This window comes from Hevea brasiliensis, chromosome 2 (assembly GCF_030052815.1).
Source record: "Hevea brasiliensis isolate MT/VB/25A 57/8 chromosome 2, ASM3005281v1, whole genome shotgun sequence".
NCBI classification, from domain to species: Eukaryota; Viridiplantae; Streptophyta; class Magnoliopsida; order Malpighiales; family Euphorbiaceae; genus Hevea; species Hevea brasiliensis.
The window spans coordinates 122,714,718-122,736,214 of record NC_079494.1 but is presented as its reverse complement, the minus strand read 5'-3'; the positions used below and the strand labels follow the sequence as shown (position 1 = coordinate 122,736,214).

General features: G+C 33.9%; 1 protein-coding gene and 1 pseudogene across 1 annotated transcript; one reads left to right on the top strand and one right to left on the bottom strand.

Moving 5' to 3' along the window:
• The first annotated feature begins 12 nt into the window (after positions 1–12).
• Positions 13–4,311, top strand: LOC110670556 (probable methyltransferase PMT15). Its single transcript, XM_021832644.2, has 6 exons — positions 13–830; positions 1,576–1,786; positions 1,972–2,269; positions 2,794–3,186; positions 3,489–3,566; positions 3,734–4,311. The coding sequence occupies exons 1-6, from the start codon at positions 177–179 to the stop codon at positions 3,981–3,983; spliced, it is 1,884 nt and encodes a 627-aa protein (XP_021688336.2). The 5' UTR covers positions 13–176; the 3' UTR covers positions 3,984–4,311.
• A 12,059-nt stretch (positions 4,312–16,370) lies between these two features.
• LOC110669486 (plant UBX domain-containing protein 9-like) lies at positions 16,371–19,492 on the bottom strand (annotated as a pseudogene).
• Positions 19,493–21,497: the final 2,005 nt, after the last annotated feature.

Below are 21,497 nucleotides of genomic sequence, written 5' to 3'. Positions count from 1 at the left end.
ACCTTCCCCATATGCTGATATGCGTTTCTTGACCTTGAAAATAACCTACCCTTAATGAACCTTGAAAAGTTCACTCGTCACCCTTTCCTTCTCTCTTATATATTCTCACATGATACAGACAACAATGAACCCCCCTCTCTCTCTCTCTCTCTCTGGAAGCTTTCTTTTCAGTTTCAATGGCAATTCCGACATCGTTTCTCACTTTAAAAACAAAGAAAGCCAACCTCTATAGACTTACACTCACCACAATCCTATGCACTGTCTTTTACTTCATAGGTTTCTACCAAAATTCCCGTGGCAATATCCCTCTCGTCAATCCATCTTCCTCCACCTCCATATTCTCCTGCGCTCCACCAATTCGTAACGCCACCCTCGACTTCTTACCTCACCACTACGCCCCTGACCCTCCGCTCACGTGGGCGCGTGTATCTTACCTCCCTCCATGCGACCCCAAATACTCTGAGTACACCCCATGCGAGGACGTTCATCGTTCCCTGAAATTTGACAGGGGCAGATTGATATACAGAGAGAGACACTGCCCAGAAAAGAACGAGCTTTTAAGGTGTCGTGTGCCTGCTCCGTTTGGCTACAGGGTGCCGTTTAGATGGCCGATGAGTAGAGAATTTGCTTGGTATGCTAATGTTCCTCATAAGGAATTGACGGTGGAGAAGAAGAATCAGAACTGGGTTCGGTTCGAGGGGGACCGGTTCAGGTTCCCTGGTGGCGGAACAATGTTTCCTCGCGGGGCTGATGCGTATATTGACGATATTGGCAAGTTGATCAATCTAAAAGATGGGTCAATAAGGACCGCCATTGATACTGGTTGCGGGGTACGTAGAGTTTTTCCTTCTAATAATTCTTTCTTTTGCCTTTCATGGCTAAAACGGCCTGGTTCATCCCTTGAACCGGCTGGGTTATAGCCGGAGTTGTCTAAACAAGGCAACCATTTGGTGCTTTGAATTTTGTTTCTTCAAAGAAGGCAAGTGGGCTGGACTGAATTATAAAAATTAATTTATTTCTGTTTTATTATATTGTTTACTACCATAAACAAAAATAAAAGGAAAGATAATATATATATATTTTTTAATAAATTAGAAAGATCATATAATTTTTGTTGCTTATTTGAAATTAATATTAATAATAATAACAATAATAATAATTACACTTTGGTAAGTACCTATCTCCATCTGTTTCTTAATTTCCAAGTCACTTTTCTTGGGATCTGATATAACCTTTTCTTAATTTTTATGTTAGTTATGATTTATATATATAATCATTATTGTGTTTATCTTAAGCTAAAAGTAAAATTATTGATTTCTACTATTTGAACAAACTTAACAAACTCTCATGATCATGTGATTATTAGATGTTGAAATTATTATAACAGCATGCAAGCAACTCATATCATTGTTTTCTTTTTCATGAAGTCAATTTTAAGTTATAAATATTTGAAATGTGATTATTGAATTAGAAGTAATCAAAGGAATCTTCAAAAACCAATGTTAATATGCCTCTGATGAGAAAAGTTGATAATTAATCCATTAATGACCAAAATATTAAGCTTAATTCTTGTAGGTTGCAAGCTTTGGAGCTTACCTTCTTTCAAGGAATATTGTGACAATGTCATTTGCTCCGAGAGACACCCATGAAGCTCAGGTCCAATTTGCTCTGGAACGTGGAGTTCCTGCTTTGATTGGAGTTTTCGCTTCGATTAGGCTACCTTACCCTTCAAGAGCTTTTGACATGGCTCATTGCTCTCGTTGCCTCATTCCTTGGGGCCGATATGGTATTTCTCCAACCACTTGCTTCCTGATGCAGGGAATGATATTGAATAACAGCATTTTTTTTTTCCTTCCTCTCTTTCTTTCATTTTCCTGAGAAACAAACACTCTTTGCAGAATTCATATGCAATACTTTAATTTTTTTTTTTAATTTATAAAGGATTTAACTTTTAATCTTTTTCTTGAGCAGATGGACAGTACTTAATTGAAGTTGATCGAGTTCTTCGTCCAGGTGGGTACTGGGTTCTCTCTGGGCCACCGGTTAACTGGGAAAAACATTGGAAAGGCTGGAGTAGATCGCCTGAAGATCTTAAAGCAGAGGAGTCTTCGATTGAGAAAGTAGCCAAAAGTTTATGCTGGAAAAAATTGATGCAAAAGGATGACCTTTCTATTTGGCAAAAACCCACCAATCACATCCATTGTATAGCCAAACGGAAGGTGTACAAGCAGCCTCTCTTTTGCCAGTCACAAGATCCTGACAAGGCATGGTAACGTGTTTCTGAATTTCTCCAATTTGAATTGACAATTTCTGGTTTTGGGTTACTGTCATCCCCTGCCTTTGAAATAATTGATTTAGTATTTGGATTGAGGTAGGCATATGTCTTTTTCCATGAATGATTTTGGCACAATTTAAAGCCAGCATTTTGTTGTGTGTTTTTGAGCACAATTGCTTCAGCAGATCAACTTTGCTTTTCAGGATTTACTTTTCTGATATCTTAAATAAAAGAAAAGCAAATTCTTCTTCCTTTGAGTAATACTTTAGCTGTGATACCAAAACCAATTGAATAATAAAGGAAATGCCTAACTGGCCAATTGAATTCTTTCCTGGTTGGGTTTACCTTTCCAACCACCTAATCCCTTGCTTGAGTTGGTATTTTTTTCTTACTTCCATTTCCTTTTTTTGCTTCATACTTCACATGGTTGCTGAAACAAGAAAAAATATAATAATAATAATAATAAATTATTTTGTTTTCACTGGTTAGTTGAAAGCTGCTAACTTTTATTCTTTTAGGTACACCAAAATGGAGACCTGTTTAACTCCACTGCCAGAGGTATCGGACATAAGAGAGATAGCAGGTGGGCAACTAGCAAAATGGCCGGAGAGATTGACCGCAATCCCTCCAAGGATTAGCAGTGGAAGTGTGAATGGAATTACTCCAGAAATTTTCACTGAAAATACAGAGATATGGGAGAAAAGAGTAGCACATTACAAGGAAGTTGACCATCAGCTAGCAGAGCTGGGGCGGTATCGTAACATGCTTGATATGAATGCTTACTTGGGAGGTTTTGCAGCTGCACTAGTGGATGATCCTGTGTGGGTTATGAACGTTGTCCCAGTGGAAGCGGATGTCAATACTTTAGGGGTCATCTATGAACGTGGGTTGATTGGAACCTATCAAAATTGGTATGCTTTTAATCTCCCTCACAGTATGGAGAAATTATTCAATACAACCAGTCAAGCATTTTGACTATATCCCAAATAGCACTCTAGTTATACTCATACACAACATTTATCAAATTAATCATAATCTTGTTAGTCTTAGTTCATTGGTTTTAAAGTTATACTCAGAGCTGTGAGGTCTCGAATTTAAATTTTAATGAAAGTTAAATAAAAAAAAATCGCAGTTTAACTAAAATCGCCATGTATTAACTACTCAATCATGTCCAGGTTGTTGCTAAACCTTATTGATCTCTCTTAATTTGTAGGTGTGAAGCCATGTCAACTTATCCAAGGACTTATGACTTGATTCATGCTGATTCAGTTTTCAGCCTTTATAAGGACAGGTAATGCTAATTGCATAATTTTCGAGCCATAAGTTTGTGTAAATAAATCTAGACTTATGTGGGGTTTAATTAGGTCTTGTGGGAGTTTCTTGTCTTCTGCATATCTTAGTTGTATTGCTATGTTATCTGCCATTTTATGACCAAATGACTAAAACCTTGCATTGCAGATGTGAAATGGAAGATATTCTGTTGGAAATGGATAGGATTTTAAGGCCAGAAGGTAGTGTAATAATTCGAGATGATGTAGATATCTTGCTAAAAGTCAAGAGCATCGTAAATGGGATGCAATGGGATGTCATAATTGCAGAAAATGAAAGGAGTGCTCATGCGAGGGAGAAGGTTCTTTTTGCAGTTAAGCAGTATTGGACAGCGCCAGACCCTAACCAAAATCAACAAGAATCTAAAACAGCTTCATAGCGATGGACTATCTCAGTTTCATTGTTTTTCAATATTTATAATTCTTGATAAGAATTTTTTTGGGGGGTTAGAGGTTCATATACGTAAGGATTTTACACATCAATGAAGGTCCTATACAAGCACAGAAGTTCGCCTTTCAGTGGGTCCTGAATCTTCTATTCTTCTCAGATAAATAGCATCAAAACGCCTGTATGATGAAACTGCCCTGTTCGACTATTGTTGATTCTCAATTTTGTTGTAAAGTCTTTCTATTAAAAACTGGCATTCGTATATGAATAATTATGAGCAGTCGAGCATTATATAAAATCGACATTGTCCAATACCTTTATGTTTTTGCTGTCCATCTGCCGACACAATCACATAATTCAGAGTTCAATTTTAGGGGGATCCATGGAAAGATATCTTCTAATTCAAGGGGTTGACTTGGTTTGGAATCAATAATATTACTCAACAAACAAAAACTGCCCCAAAATCAGCTTACCAATCAGTGCTCAATAATATGAACAATTAGATATCATTAACTGTAACGTGAATTTCATGGGATCCAATGAAAGATTTCATCTCATTCAAAGGGTTGACTTGGCTTGGAATCAATAATATACTCAGTAAAAAAAAACTGCCCCAACATCAGCTTACCAATCAATGATCAATGATGTGAACAAGTAGATACCATTAACTGTCACGTGAATCTTCAAATAGCCTGATTATGTCCAACACATTAAATCATTCAAAGAGATTTCATGTTTTGGTTTTCTATTGTGTCATTGCCATCAGTTTGGTTTAAGCCTAATAAAATTTACTGTTGCTCCAACCATTGAGACAGACACTAAACAAAAGCAATTTAACATTTGGGATTGTGTGTTTCAACAGTTTGAGAAAGCTATATCAACTCCAGAAACAAGGCTTCTTGTTTATTGGTCAGACCAAGTTCGTTTAAACTTAATGAGCAGTCGCCAGCACAAAAGGTTGTCTAGGATATCACCTCACCTGTTCAAGAATGAAATGAAGCAAAAAGTAAGAATGTATAAATCATTAACTGATTCTTATAACTAACTAATTGTTCAAGGTCTCAATCAAAGGACAAGTAGTCAAGAAATCAGGTAACACTCACCACCCTGTAAGTTCCAGGCTTCACTGTTCTACCAAGGTCGACAAAATCAAAAAGACACCACGGGGGAAAAGGCAAAGAAAATCAATTTGGCTAAGAGAGAAAATATGTTAACTTGCTAAACATTTGTGAAAAAAGATTATTTGAAGCTTGTCAGACTTGAGAAAGCGACGGCCATGGCAGCTGCCACCTGGCGTACGAACAAGAAGAGTCAATGCATTTGTGTCATCAACTGCTGGCTCCTGAGGAAGTAAAGCATCTTTTGCAGCCAGCAATATCTCAGATTCCTGCCATTAGTGAGATTTACATGAGTGTTATTTTAATGCATACACAATCAACACCAGCCAGGCATAAAATTTTACCATTCAATTGGAAGGACCATAATCAATCAAGGATGTTTAAGAAAATAGATTATTTCATTCTCTATTCATTTCCATAGATCATAAAAAAGGGTTGGCTTTTTACACTTATTAAGATATAAGTGTAACGCCATCACTTTAGGTAGTCCGTACGTTCTCCTGTTCCAATGACTAATATTTGTTCGGACAGCCAGGATGTCTGGAACACTCAAAGTAAAGTGAGAGTCATAAATTGATTGAATAAAGATTAAGAAAAATTGAGGGAAAATAAAAGAAATAAAATCCTAATAGGTTAAACGAGCCGGGGTCACGGCAATGGGTAACCGTACTGGGAAGCAACTACAAAGACAGTTGCCGACTCCAAACCCGCGAGGAACCCTGTGAAATAAATATTTTAGATTAAATAGAAGGTTCTATGAGGTTTAAATGATATTAAAAATGTCAAAGAAAATTCAAGAAAATTAGCTAATCGATAAAAGAAATTTTTACCCGATAGGCATAACGGAAGGCATTTTGGTCATTTCACCCTAAGTGATGAATTTTGACCTAAATCTCAATTAAAATGAGAGAGAGTCAAACACATAAAATAAATTAAATTATGAACTTATGCAATAGAAATGGGAATAGAAAAGAAAGAAAATTATTACCTAAGCATGATGTCATAATGACATCATTTACAATATTTAACCAATAAAATTTGAACAAACAATTATAAAGGGATAAGAAGAGATATAAAAAGAGACAAAATTATCTAAAGAAGTCTTCTTCCTTTTCACTCCCATGGCCGAACCACTTGAGTTTTCCCCCTCCTCCATTTTTGCTTGCTTGAGCTCAATTTCTCCCCCTTTTCTCACCATAATTTTCATAAGTGTCTTCATTAAAGACTCACCCCACACTATAAGTAAGATTGTGGCTGCCAAGGAGAGAAGAAAAATTGAGGTTTTTAGGAAGTTCAAGAATTGGTCATTAGGGTTAGTGCCTAATCATTCTTCCTTCATTCACTAAACATTGAATTGATGTTGAGATGAGTAGAAATTGCATGAAATCAAAAGAAATTGATAATTTTATGAGGAAGTTGAATTTCAGCAGCCATAATGAAAAGTGGACTTTGATGTTTTTAATTGATATAAATTGGTTTAGTGGTGTTGATTGATGAACTTATGGGTATTAAAAGTTGAGTTGCATTAAGTTGCATGAAATTGTGATGTTGAGTTAGGATTTTGATAAAATTTTGGGATTTTTGTGTTATGGCTTGAAATTGGCATTGTTGAGATTAATTGTTGCTTATTAGAAGTGCTATGAATGTTGATTGAAGTTTGACAGATTGGAGGAATTGAAATTGGGAGTATACATTTTCATGCAGGTTGTGGGACTTATGAGTCCAGTGTGTATATTGAGCTATAACTTGAATTGTGTTGCTCCAATTGGTATAAGGCTAATTGGAGATGAAATTATGGTTAATGTGCCCCATTTTTCATGAAGAAACTATGCCCAAAAATTGTCCCTAACTTGACCTAAAAACTGCTTGAATCCGAATAACCCTAATATGAACTTAAGAAAATGACCAAATGAACAGTGGCCATAACTTACTCTAAGAATGTCAGAATGACCTGATTTTTGAACCATTGAAAAGTTTAAACATAGAAGCACATTTTTCATGGAGATCATAGAACTCTGTTCTGACCCTAACCTAACCAAATTGCTAGCACAAATTAGGTCACCAATTTTGTCCAAAACCAAACTGACCAGAAATTCTGGACTTGAACCTATCCTACCAGTTTTGGCAAAAATGCCATAACTTGGCCCAAAAAACTGCAAATCTAGTGAAATCAAAGCCAAAATCTCTACAAGATCTAGAACTACAATTTTGGTATTTTGACCAAAACCCAGAACCTAATGGAACTAGGCCAATTAGCTAGGAAAAATCAGCATACCAAAACCTGAAATGAACCAAATAACCACTTGACTCTAAAACAGTTTTTATACCATAACTTTAAGTAGAAAACTCTAAGTGGGATGAGCCAAACTGTTCTGGAAACCTAAGAGATAGGGCTCCAACTTTGATTTAGGAACCTTCCTCAGATTTTGAGTGTAAGAACCCTAAAATGGGAGACAAAGCCACAGACCTGAACTTAGAATCCTGAAGGCATAGGGTACTTGAGTCCAGGCCAGTTAGTTTGCCATAATTAATTCTAAAAAACTTGAAAAATTGTAAATCTTAAATCTGAGTGATCCTAAGACATAGAGTAATAACTTCTATGAAGAACATTGGGCCTAAAAGAGCCTGTAACATGTCTAAATAATTAGGAAAATATTGACTACAAAATCTATCTGGTTCTGGAACTAAAGTGAGTTAAGGAACCAGTTATGGTAATTTGACCATAACTTGAGTTCTAAATCTCAAAATGACACAAATCAAAAAGGAAAACAAATATAAGACATAAAGAAACAACTTCCATGAAGGAAGTGTGGCCAAACAGTGGCCACACCTTGAACAATTTGCTACATGAAGTAAAGACACCAAACCTAGACCTTGAGAAAGATTCATAAAATGACTTAGCATATGATATGAAATTAATTAAAATGACTTGTTAAACATAGAAATAACATGAATATGCATGTGAGACTTATGTTTCCCATTACAAGTGACATGAAAATGCTATGAAATACAATTAGCTAGGAAAAATCATCATACCAAAACCTGAAATGAACCAAATAACCACTTGACTACAAAATAGTTTTTATACCATAACTTTTAGTAGAAAACTCTAATTGGGATGAGCTAAACTGTTCTGGAAACCAAAGAGATAGGGCTCTAACTTTGATTTGGGAACCTTCCTCAGATTTTGAATGTAAGAACCCTAAAATAGTAGACAAAGTCACTGACCTGAACCTGGAATCCTGAAGGCATAGGGTACCTAAGTTCAGGCCAGTTAGTTTGCCATAATTAATTCTAAAAAACTTGAAAAATTATAAATCTTAAATCTCAGTGATTCTAAGACATAAAGCAATAACTTTTATGAAGAACATTAGGCCTAAAAGAGCCTGTAACATGTCCAAATAATCAGGAAAATATTAACTCTAGAATCTTTCTGGTTCTGGAACTAGAGTGAGTTAAGGAACAAGTTATGGTAATTTGACCATAACTTGAGTTCTAAAACTCCAAATGACACAAATCAAAAAGTAAAACAAATATAAGACATAGAGACATAGAGGAACAACTTCTATGGAGGAAGTGTGGCCAAACAGTGGCCACATCTTGAATAATTTGCTAGGTGAAGTAAAGACACCAAACCTGGACCTTGAGAAAGGTTCATAAAATGACTTAGCATATAATATGAAATTAATCAAAATGACTTGTTAAACATAAAAATAACATGAATATGCATGTGGGACTTATGTTTCCCATTATAAGTGACATGAAAATGCTATGAAATACAATTAGTACATAATATGAAATAATGAAACTATAAGTACTTAAAAATACTAATTTGCCCAAAGTATACCTAGATCTATGTTTATAGCATGGATCGATTGGTATACGAATTAGAGATTACAGATTGCAGTACTGCCCACAGGAATGATTATTGATAAACAACATATGTCTGATATGGTTGTTCTTCAAGCTTCATGCCTGCCCGTTGGCCATTGTGCCTGATTTTATTTTTGGCTTTATGCTTACTCGCTGGCCTTGTGCCTGACATGACAAATGTATACATGTTAGACATACGGATGTTTAACTAGTATAATCTTGTATATCTAGTCTTTATAGTTTGCTATAGGTTACTTGGGCACAGATAAGAGTAATAAGCCTTAATTTTAAAAAAGCACATGAAGAGATCACCATTATGAATTTAATAAGTCTGAATATGAAATATATGAATAAAAAGATCCCGATAAATTATTTGCTCCCAAAGTTTCACAAATATGTAATTAATTCAAAAATTTATGAAATTTTATATGAAATAATTATTTTAATTATTAGTTATTTTTATTTCAATTATTGCACCACTAAGCAGAAATGTTTAGCACAATGGATTATTTCCTCGCATAGGTAAGGGAGATCAGCACCAGCAGCAGAAGCAGTAGCAGTAGAGCCTAGACAGGATTTTGATCAGATCTGCTACAGTGTAGGTTGTCACCTCATCAGTTATTTTGTTAGAGCTCATGTATATATTAGATGTTGCATTTTGATCATTGTACATAAGTAAATGTTGTAAATCATTTTGAGATATGTAATTAAATTTTTGGATTGTATATAAATTGTACATTATTGTATGTAAATTTTATATGAATGAAATAAAATTTACTTTCTTGAAAATTTTATGAATGATAAAATGATATAACATGGCATATAAAAAGAATGAAATGGATAGTATAACGTATGATATAAAATTATTTTTAACAGGTAAACAGTTGAACCCACCATGCACTAATAAAACAGAAGAGACTGTGTCTGGGTCTCCACAAAAATAAAATATGATAAAAAAGAAAAAAAAATTCTCACACATGAAATAATATAAATAAATGAAATTTAAATTAATACGGTATACGACAATATAAAATAGGGTGCTCTGGCACCGAATGTAGTACACCTTGCTGGACTACACTGCAGACGGGTGAGGGGTGTCATTTTTAGTGGTATCAGAGCAAAGGTTTAAGCGGTCTTAGACCTAGATAGATAGAAAGATATAGTGTGCATAACATGCATGAGCCTTTATATAGGAGTCGAGGTGACACTAATGCAGATCTGTTCTTTATTTGTTTTATAGGATTGATGGAGTCCGATCCTTTCAAGGAAGGGTCTTACAGACCTGAGGAGGAAGAGATTGGTAGTCATGCACCTGTTCGCAGTCAGGGGCGAGACAGCAGAGAGGAGTCATTACATGGTGCTGTGGGTAGAGTGCAGCAGGCATTTTTAGAACAGATGACTCAGATGCTCTGTCAGTTTACCGGAGCCATTCCACAGCTGTAGCCACAGCCACAGCCTATACAACGGTCTCCATTAGAGAAGTTAAGAAAGTATGGGGCCATCGACTTCAAGGGTATGACAGAAGATGACCCAGCCACTACTGAGCATCAACTAGAGCGGACTGAGAGAGTATTGCAGCAACTACACTGCACGTCAGAGCAGCAGTTGGAATGTGCTCTGTCATTACTACAGGAGGATGCCTTCTAGTAGTGGGTGACAGTGTCTAGAGTAGTGCAACCTGCACAGATTACTTGGGATTTCTTTCTGACTGAGTTAAGAAAGAAGTATATTAGTCATATGTACTTAGAGGCTAGAAGGAGAGAGTTTCTGACATTGAGATAGAGACAGCTCACGGTCTCTGAGTACGAGAGGAAGTTTGTGAGGTTAAGTAGATATACATGGAAGATGATGCCTATAGAGGCAGATCGGTGCCGTAGGTTTGAGGATGGATTGAATGATAATATCAGACTTCTGGTGACGACACATGGGCTTACCGACTTCTCTCAGTTAGTGGTTGTAGCTCTAAATGTGGAGAGAGTCAGAAATAATGAGCAGTCTCAAAAGGATAGACAGCGTAAGAGGGGTCCTGGACCTGGCCAGTCTAGTGCACTAGCTACTGGTAGTAAGAAGTCCAAGGGCCAGACACAAGGCCATAGAGGCCAGTCTAGGGTATCTATGGCTAGTTCTCCTAGCACAGTAACTAGGGGATCAACCCTAGTGCTAGAGTATACCCACTATGGTAGGAGGCACCGAGGAGAGTGCCAACTATTGACTGAAGGATGCTTTAGATGTGGATCTACATATCACTTTTTGAGAGATTGCCCATAAAGGGGTGCACCCACTGCTCTACCACCGACCGAGAGATCTACCCCCACGGCCCAGAGGGGTAGACGACGTATGAGACCAGAGATAGTTGGTGTAACAACTTTCCTGTAGCAACTCCGTACATTCTACTGTTCCGGTGACCAGTGTCAATCCGGACAGTTAGAACGTCCAGAAAAATATTTAAACTAAAGTGAGAAACTCATGTAAATTAGTAAATTTATGTAATCATATGTTGATGTACATATTTGAAGAATTTTGTTAATTAATATAATTTGAGAATATCTTCATGAAATTTTAGTTGATTTTGAATTTGAATGAAATTGTGGATAAATGTTGAGAACTTGAAATGATTGCTAATGTTGAGACCATGTTGATGGTTATTGGAGTTTGAGAATGATTGGAAATAATTATTGGAAGTGTTTTTCATAGGTTCCGAAGAAATGTTTTCTCCATTTTTAGCCGGTACTTTGCCGGATTTTCTATAAAATTTTCGAAACCTCAAATAAATTATAATTTCAATAAATGACTTAAATGAATTATATTTCATAAATTGTTCTTCATAACTATGAAAAAAAAAATTAGAAAGAATAAAAAAATAATTGAATTAAAATAGGGTGTTCCGATACATTGCGTGGCATATCTTGCTCGGCTACACTATAGACGGGTAAGGGGTATCACAGTTGGTACGTCATAGAGACCTGCCACAAAGACTGTTAAGCGACCTGAAGTCAGAGTAGTGCCTCGTGTGTGCGCTATGGCTTGGGAGGAGCAAGATCCAGCAGATGTTAGCAGAGGTACAATTTTTATTTATAGTACTTTTGAATATGTATTAATAGACCCTGTATATGAGATGAAAGAAGATAGGTATAGAACTAGTTGAGAATAAGATTATAAAGTCAGACCTAGTAAAACAGACTAAGGAAAAGGTGAAGAATTATAACACGAAAAAGTGGAAAAATAAGGAGATAGCAGTTCCTCGACTATTTAAACCGAGTAAATTTCGAGGGCGAAATTTTTATTTAAAGGGAAAGAATTATAACGCCCTCACTTTAGGTAGTCCGTACATTCTACTGTTCTGACAACTAATGTCTATTCGAACAGTCAGGATGTCTGGAACTACACTTAAACTAAAGTGAGGAGTCATAAATTAATTGAATAAAGATTAAGAAAAATTAAGGGAAAATAAAAGAAATGAAATGCCAATAAGTTAAACGAGCTGGGGTCACGGCGATGGGTGACCACACTGGGAAGCGATTGCAAAGACAGTTGCTGACCCCAGACCTGCGAGGAACCCTGTGAAATAAATATTTAAGATTAAATTGAAGGTTCTATGAGGTTTAAATAATATTAAAAATGTCAAAGAAAATTCAAGAAAATTAGCTAATCGGTAAAGGAAATTTTAACCCGATAAGCATTACGGAGGGCATTTTGGTTATTTCACCCTCAGTGATGAATTTTGACCTAAATATCAATTAAAATGAGAGAGAGTTAACACATAAAATGAATTAAATTATGAATTTATGCAATAGAAATGGGAATAGAAAAGAAAAGAAAAGAAAGAAAATTATTACCTAAGCATGATGTCATAATGACATCATTTAAAATTTTTAACCAATAAAATTTGAACAAAGAATTATAAAGGGATAAGAAGAGATGTAAAAAGAGACAAAATTACCTAAAGAAGTCTTCTTCTTCCTCTTCACTCTCATGGCCGAACCACTTGAGCTTTCCCTCTCCTCCATTTTTGCTTGCTTGAGCTTAATTTCTCCCCCTTTCTCACAATAATTTTCATAAGTGTCTTCATTAAAAACTCACCCCACACCATAAGGAAGATTGTGGCTGCCAAGGAGAGAAGAGAAATTGAGGTTTTTAGCAAGTTTAAGAATTGGTCATTAAGGTTAGTGCCTAATTCTTCTTCCTTCCTTCACTAAACATTGAATTGATGTTGAGATGAGTAGAAATTACATGAAATCAAAAGAAATTGATAAGTTTATGAGGAAGTTGAATTTTGGCACCATAATGAAAGTAGACTTTGATGTTTTTAATTGATATAAATTGGTTTAGTGGTGTTGATTGATGCACTTATAGGTATTAGAAGTTGAGTTGCATTAAGTTGCATGAAATTGTGATGTTGAGTAGGGTTTTGACCTAATTTTGGGACTTTTGTGTTATGGCTTGAAATTAGCACTGTTGAGATTAATTGTTGCTTATTAGAAGTGCTATGAATGTCAATTGAAGTTTGGGAGATTGGAGGAATTGAAATTGGGAGTGTACATTTTCATGCAAGTTGTGGGACTTATGAGTCCAGTGTGTATATTGAGCCATAACTTGAATTGTGTTGCTCCAATTGGTATGAAGCCAATTGAAAATGAAACTAGAGTCAATGTGACCCATTTTTCATGAAGAAACCATGCCCGAAAATTGTCCCTAACTTGACTTAAAAACTACTTGAATCCAGACAACCCTAATTTGGACCTAGGAAAATGACAAAATAAACAGTAAATGTTTAAATGGCCATAACTTACTCCAGGAAGGTCAAAATGACCTGATTTTTAAACCATTAGAAAGTTTATACATAGGAGCACATTTTTTATGAAGATCACAGAACCCAATTCTAACCCTAACCCAACCAAATTGCTAGCATAAGTTAGGTCACTAATTCTGTCCAGAACCAAACTGACCAAAAATTCTGGACTCAAACCTATCCGACCAGTTTTGGCAAAAATGTCATAACTTGGTCCATAAAATTGTAAATGCAGTGAAACTAAAGCCAAAATCTCTACAAGACCTAGAACTACAACTTTGGTATTTTGACCAAAACCCAGAACCTTGTAGAACTAGGCCAATTAGCTAGGACAAATCAGCATACCAAAACCTGAAATGAACCAAATAACCACTTGACTCCAAAATAGTTTTTACACCATAACTTTTAGTAGACAACTTTAATTGGAATGAGCCAAACTATTCTGAAAACATAAGAGATAGGGCTCCAACTTTGATTTAGGAAACTTCCTTAGATTTTGAATGTAAGAATCCTAAAATGGGAGACAAAGCCACTGACCTGAACCTGGAATCCTGAAGGCATAGGGTACCTAGTCCAGGCAAGTTAGTTTGCCATAATTAATTCTACAAAACTTGAAAAATTATAAATCTTAAATCTGAGTGATCCTAAGACATAGAGTAACAACTTTTATGAAGAATATTATACCCAAAAGTGGTGCCATAATTAATTATATAAAACTTGAAAAATTATAAATCTTAAATCTGAGTGATCCTAAGATATAGAGTAACAACTTTATGAAGAATATTAGGCCTAAAAGTGGCTGTAATATGTCCAAATAATTAGGAAAAGATTGACTCCAGAATCTTTCTGGTTCTGGAACTAGAGTGAGTTAAGGAACCAGTTATGGTAATCTGACCATAACTTGAGTTCTAAAACTCTAAATGACACAAATTAAAAAGGAAAACAAAGATAAGACATAGAGGAACAACTTCCATGAAGGAAGTGTGGCCAAACAGTGGCCACATCTTGAACAATTTACTAGGTGAAGTAAAGACACCAAACCTAGACCTTGAGAAAGGTTCATAAAATGACTTAGCATATGATATGAAATTAATCAAAATGACTTGTTAAACATAAAAATAACATGAATATGCATGTGAGACTTATGTTACCCATTACAAGTGACATGAAAATACTATGAAATACAATTAGTACATAATATGAAATAATAAAACTATAAGTACTTAAAAATACTAATTTGCCCAAAGTATACCTAAACTTATGTATATAGTATGGATCGATTGATATACGAATTAGGGATTACAAATTGCAGTACTGCCCACAGGAATGATCATTGATAGATAACATATGTCTGATATGGTTGTTCTTCAGGCTTCATGCTTGCCCGTTGGCCATTGTGCCTAATTTTATTTTTGGCTTTATGTCTGCCCGTTGGCCTTGTACCTAACATGACAGATGTATACATGTTAGACATACAGATGTTTAACTAGTATACTCCTGTGTATCCAGTCTTTATAGTTTGTTATAAGTTACTTGGGCACAAATAAAAGTAATAAGTCTTAAATTTAAATAAGTACATGAAAAGATCACTAGTATGGATTTAATAAGACTGAATATGAAATATATGAATAAAAAGATCCCGATAAATTATTTGCTCTCAAAGTTTCACAAATATATAATTAATTCAAAATTTTAGGAAATTTTATATGGAATAATTATTTCAATTATTAGTTATTTTTATTTCTATTATCGCACCACTAAGCAGAAATGCTTAGCACGATTGATTGTTTCCTCACGTAGGTACGAGAGATCAACAACAGCAGTAGTAGTAGAGCCTAGACAGGATTTTGATCAGATCTACTATAGTGAAGGTTATCACCTCATCAGTTATTTTGGTAGGACTCATGTATATATTAGATATTGCATTTTGATCATTGTATATAAATAAATGTTGTAAATCATTTTGAGATATGTAATTAAATTTTTGGATTATATATAAATTGTACATTATTGTTTGTAAATTTTATATGAACGAAATGAAATTTACTTTCTTGAAAATTTTATTAATAATGAAATTATATGACATGGCATATAGAAAAAATGAGATGGAAAGTATAACATATGATATGAAATTGTTTTTAACAGGTAAACAGTTGAACCCGCCATGCACTAATAAAACAGAGGAGACTCTATCTGTGTCTCTAAAAAAATAAAATATGATAAAAAAAGAAAAAAAAATTCCCACACGTGAAATAATATAAATAAATGGAATTTAAATTAATACGGTATAAGACAAGATAAGATAGGGTGTTTCGGCACCGAATGTAGCATACCTTGCTCTACTATACTGTAGATGAGTGAGGGGTGTCATAATAAGGACTAATGAAATTATTAAGAATTATGATTATGATAACAAACAATGTCTTAACTACAAAAGAGATATCATATCAACACTGATTCAGATTAAATTGTACAGTAACATTTGAAGAAGTGGAATCCAAGATAAATAAATGTCAAAAACTTATAAATACTAAACCAAATACTTGGCAATGCCAGAACTCAATAGCTACACTCCTTAACTCTCCATCAATTGTCTTCTTCCATCAATTGTCTTCTTTTGAGATTCACCTTCCTTCAAGTAAGAAGTTTCAGGTCCGTTGAAGGCACTTGTCTCTTTTTCTCCATCGGCTAAAAGGGATGCAATATAGTCATCATCCTGCAGCAAGTATATTTGACCAATTGTGTTAGAGACAGTACTTCTACTAAAATGAAATTGCTAAAAGAAAGTTAATACCTGATGTTCTTATAGTAACTGCCATGCCATAAGTGAGTGTGATGGTTGATGAGGTACTTGCTGTGGATGGAGGCATTTACTTTTATCTGGAGCAGTGTGTGGATGAGGTGTACATTGGGATGAAGTACCTTTAGGAGTTTCACCAAAAAGTGCCACCTCAAGAAGAATTGCTTCATCAAACTCCTTGGAAGAAATGCTCCTCCAATCTTAATTTTTGACCATGAGCCAACTAAAAGTTGTTCTAAGGACTTTCATTCACCAATGATCATTTTTGCAAATCCTCAGCTCCCACTTGAAAAGATGAGCTTCCTGGCTTTAATTTCAAAAGGAAAAATATAAGACCCTCATAAAGATTTTTTTTCTTTTTTTAAATCTTTAGTTTCATAGGGAAAATCAGAAACTCCTATAATATCTTATATATGTATTATGTTTTAGGTCTTATCATCAAAATAAAGTGGCATAATAGCTGAACAAAGGCTAACCTAAAGGGATGTGTTTTAACTTTAAACTTAATAGAACTTTCTAGAAAAATATCTAACGATAGTGTTTCTTATGCATGTAAAGAGAAAACAATGCCTGCAATTTCCAAGTTATGAATATCAACTGCAGTGACATTGTTTGAACAACCACATTTTTGGTTACCAATTGTTAGACTGAGGTCTTTGTAAGTGCAACTAGAAATGTTTGCACACACGTGCCATCTGCCATCATTAGTTTTCTCAGCTCTTCAGATGAATTGTGAATTACCAAATGTTTTTGGTCCTCTGCTATTTCCCTTTCATGTTCTGCTGTCTGCACACAGTTCATGTTAAAAGGAACCAATGATAGCTAAGATAAGAAAACAGAATTTTGAAATAAAAGCACAACCTTCAAGGACAATGATATCGCATGAACAAGTTCATCCTCTTCTGGAGGAAGCTGCCTTTGCAGAGTGTCTGAATCGTCCTGCACCAACATGGGTGGGAAGTATTAAAAAAGAAAACCCAAGACATAGGCCAAGGAAATGACACTAACTTTGGTACAGCTGATTTGGAGGACCCTATTTACCTCCTGTTTTTAAGCCTCAATAGCAAATTGAATAATTTGTTCTTCTATATTTATTACCAGGCAACTGTGCTCCTTTATCCCTTGAGACATTTCCATCAAATTGATGACCATCAGTTCATGAAGTTTGATTTTCATCCCCAAATGCAGGCCGTTCTCCATAATGATAAGGCTGCTCATAACTACTGTCGATTCTGTGACATGTGAATGTAATGGCTCATGATTTGTGAAAACAGAAGCACCCAGTTGGTTCAAAAGATTTCTCCTATATTTGGGATCAAATAGTAATGAAGACTTGAAACTTCTAGCAGTAGACAGAAGTGGTAAAATCCCACGTGAACTGGCTTGTCTGATTGCTTGTATCCACAAAATTATATTGAGGAGAAACAGCAGATGCTGGACTTAAACTGCACAAGAAAGCACAATGTTACAATAATAATATCACAGATACCCATAAAAAGGGCAGTATATTTCACACTAAGTTGCACAAGAAACTGAGAAAAATGACAAGATTGTTTGAAAATATAAACAGCCTCATCAAGATTGCCTTCATATTCCGGGTTACCAAACAAAATAAACCACAGAGAAGTTAGAGGTATAGAAAGACGCGTATAAATGACTAACGCAAAAAACTTATCTTGCCTTTGGCCTGAGGCCCTGAGCAAAGCGTGATTTTCTTGCCACAAAATTAAATTGCACAAAAGAGTTAAATACGATACACTCACTACAGGCCACCTTACATTAACCAAATTATATGCAAGTCAGGCTTGGGACAGATCAACTAAATGCTCCATAAAAGAATCTGTAATAGTAGCAGTGATTTCATGAAGACAAACCCCATTGGTTGGACCTAGTCCAATTAAGTCCTTAAAATTACATTCAATTGTTAGTTGTTACAATTCTTTCATTTCCTTGATGACAAAAAAAAAATACAAAATTAACCCATTAATTAGAACTATATTATGCAAATTTCAGCTTGTACACAATATCAGAACTAAATAGAAACAATCGATAGTTAAAAAAAAAAAGGAAACAAGAAAAAGCCCTAAAAAACAAATTAGCACCGTGTTCTCAGCTCCTGAAAATAACAAAACAACAGTAGCAAATCAAAGTAGGGGAGAGCAGTTTTCGGTTTAAATCGAAAAATCGAACCGAACTGAGTCAATTCGGTTCAATCAGTTTGATTTTAAAACTCAATCGGTTCGGTTTGATTTATTATTTTGATAATTTAGGTTAATCGGTTCGGTTCGATTTTTTCATAAAAAATCAAAAAAATCGAACCAAACCGAAATTATTAATATATATATATCAAGGAAATCAAAGAAAACCAAACCGAACCCAATTGGAAATCAAATGCTCAATTTATAAATTTCAGTTTGATCGATTTAAAACCGAACCATTTTCTCTTATTAATCGATTTAGTATGATTTTTAAAATTTTTTATTTTTGATTTTTGGTTTTATCGGTTCGGTTCGGTTCGGAACCGAACCGACCATTTGCACACCCCTAAATCAAAGAGTGGATTGAAACAAGTTACACAGGAATAATTCATAGATGTTGTTGAAATTAGAAGGATAAATTTCATCCATGGTACATGAATATTAGAGTTGGTAACACTACGGTACATGAATTTTAAAATTTCACTTAAAACCTTATAAACTACAGTAAATGTCACTTTAAACCTTATACAATCTACAATAACCGGTTTGAAGGTAAAAAGATAATTTAGCATGTCCAGGTAAGATTAAGAATCACTTATCCCTTTTTGTCTCTCCTCCAACTTGTATTACTTCACTCTCTCACTCATTTATCTACATTTTCTCTCTCTTTGATACAGCAGGTTGTGTCCCTTCAATTTCTTCATCATCAGGCTCATTCTTCATCGCAAATCATCACTTGAAATCCATCGATTATTTCTTTTCATGACTCATTCTTCATTGTCGACCAATGATTTTACCTGACGCATAGGACGTAGGTTCTTTTGTCACTGTTCGCTTGAATGCGATTTTTCTCATCTTTATTCTCTCTCTTTTGTTGTTCCCTCAATTCGTCAGTTCACTCTTGGTTTATCGATTTGTCAGTTTGCTTGTTATTCCCTTGAAGGATTGTGAGTTTGGTCTTTGTTTTTCTTACAAATTTGTCATTACCTCACAAATTACTATCAAGTTCAATGTTTTCTCCCGATTCAGTTAAGGTAATTTATTTGTTATAGCTTTTTTCGATGGGTATGTTTGATTCAATATTATTTTATTTATATTTTGTTGAAAAGTTTTAATGTGAATCAACTCACTCAAAATAATAACAACAATTGCTTCTCTGCAAAAAATTGAAAGAAAAAAAGACATATCCTAGTATTATTCATGTAAAAAAACCCATAACTCATATCATTATAAATATCTTCTCTTACCCTAAAACCCATATTAAAAAAATTTACCCAAATCATGACTACCCATATCATGCTATCATAGAAAAAATTTTACCCAAGGGTAGATCTAGATGAAAATTTCATTTCTACTTACCCAATAGTTTGTGCAGTCATAGACCTTCTTCCAGGATGTGCATTGGTCATGATGTTGTTAATTTCGCTTCTTCTTCACATCAGCAAAGAGAAATGCCATTGAGTGATAACCTTCTCCCATTAAACTGAGACATCATCAATGAAAGAAAGAAAAAGAAAAGCACAAAAATATCCTTCAACTACGAACCTGAAGAAAAAAGAGAGAGTAAAAGGAAATTCGCGGCAGTGATTCTTATGAAATTGCCTGCTGATCTTGGGTTGGTCTAGCCATTCCAGCAGATATTTTGAGAGAGAGAATGAAGACAGAACAACACTTTGCGCGCCTTTTTTTCAACTTTGTCGTCGTTTTTAATTTTGCATTGTCTAAATTTAACCTCAATTAAGTACCAAAATTAAAATTTATGAATAATTTTTTCTAATTTAAATAAAAATAAAAAATTTAATTTTTTTAATTTTAGTATAAATTTTTTAATTTAAAATTAAAAATTAAATAATTTAATTTTCAATATTTTTAATTTTTGAATTAAATTGTTAAAACTTTTAAATTAATTAAAAAAAATTAAAATATAATATTAAAATTGAGCTGTAAGCCTTTACGTATTTATTGTCCATAATCACACACATGCTTATGTCAAAAATGATTTTTATTTACAAAGCATATATTTTTAATAATATTTAATCTTTTAAATTAAATAATATAAAATTTTCTTTAAACTCTTTTAGATTTCGTAAAAATAAATAAAATTATATTAGAATTTATATAAAACAAATCTAACAGTTAGTAAATTAAATATTTATTATGATATTCATGTATATTAATAAGTTAATTTGATTTTATATAAAAATAATTCTACTAATTCTTAAATAAAATATTTACTTCAAAATTTATACAAAATCAATTAAAATACACACTTAATTAAAATAATAAATATATAAATTTTAATATAAATATTTAATTCTTTTAAAGCGATATAAATATTTAATTTAAAAAATAATAGTTTCATTTTATATGAAACTAAGTTTATAGCAATTACATTTGAATTATTTGTACATTTTAGTTAATTTTATATTAATTTTATAATAATAATTAATTTAAAAATTATTAAATTAATTTTTATATGTATTTAACCTCATAACTCCTGCACCCTCAAAAGTATGTGAAACAAATAGGGCTTGCATTCTTTTTTCCCTTTATATTACTACTGTGGAATTACCTATGCAAAAGTATTTTGTTAATAGTTTTAATAGATAAATAATTTTAATATATATTTTTTAAATTATTATATGAAAATAAAATAATATTTTAATTTATTTATTAATTGCTATATCTTTTATTTTTTGTTACTTTTATGTAGATTAAATTTTTAATC

What these genes read in the sequence shown, in the direction of transcription:
- LOC110670556 (XM_021832644.2), top strand. Translation starts at nt 177, where the DNA reads ATGGCAATTCCGACATCGTTTCTCACTTTAAAAACAAAGAAAGCCAAC. An exon ending in CATTCCTTGGGGCCGATATG is followed by an intron (nt 1,787 to 1,971) that starts GTATTTCTCCAA and finishes TTTCTTGAGCAG; the next exon opens with ATGGACAGTACTTAATTGAA. An exon ending in CAAGATCCTGACAAGGCATG is followed by an intron (nt 2,270 to 2,793) that starts GTAACGTGTTTC and finishes TTATTCTTTTAG; the next exon opens with GTACACCAAAATGGAGACCT.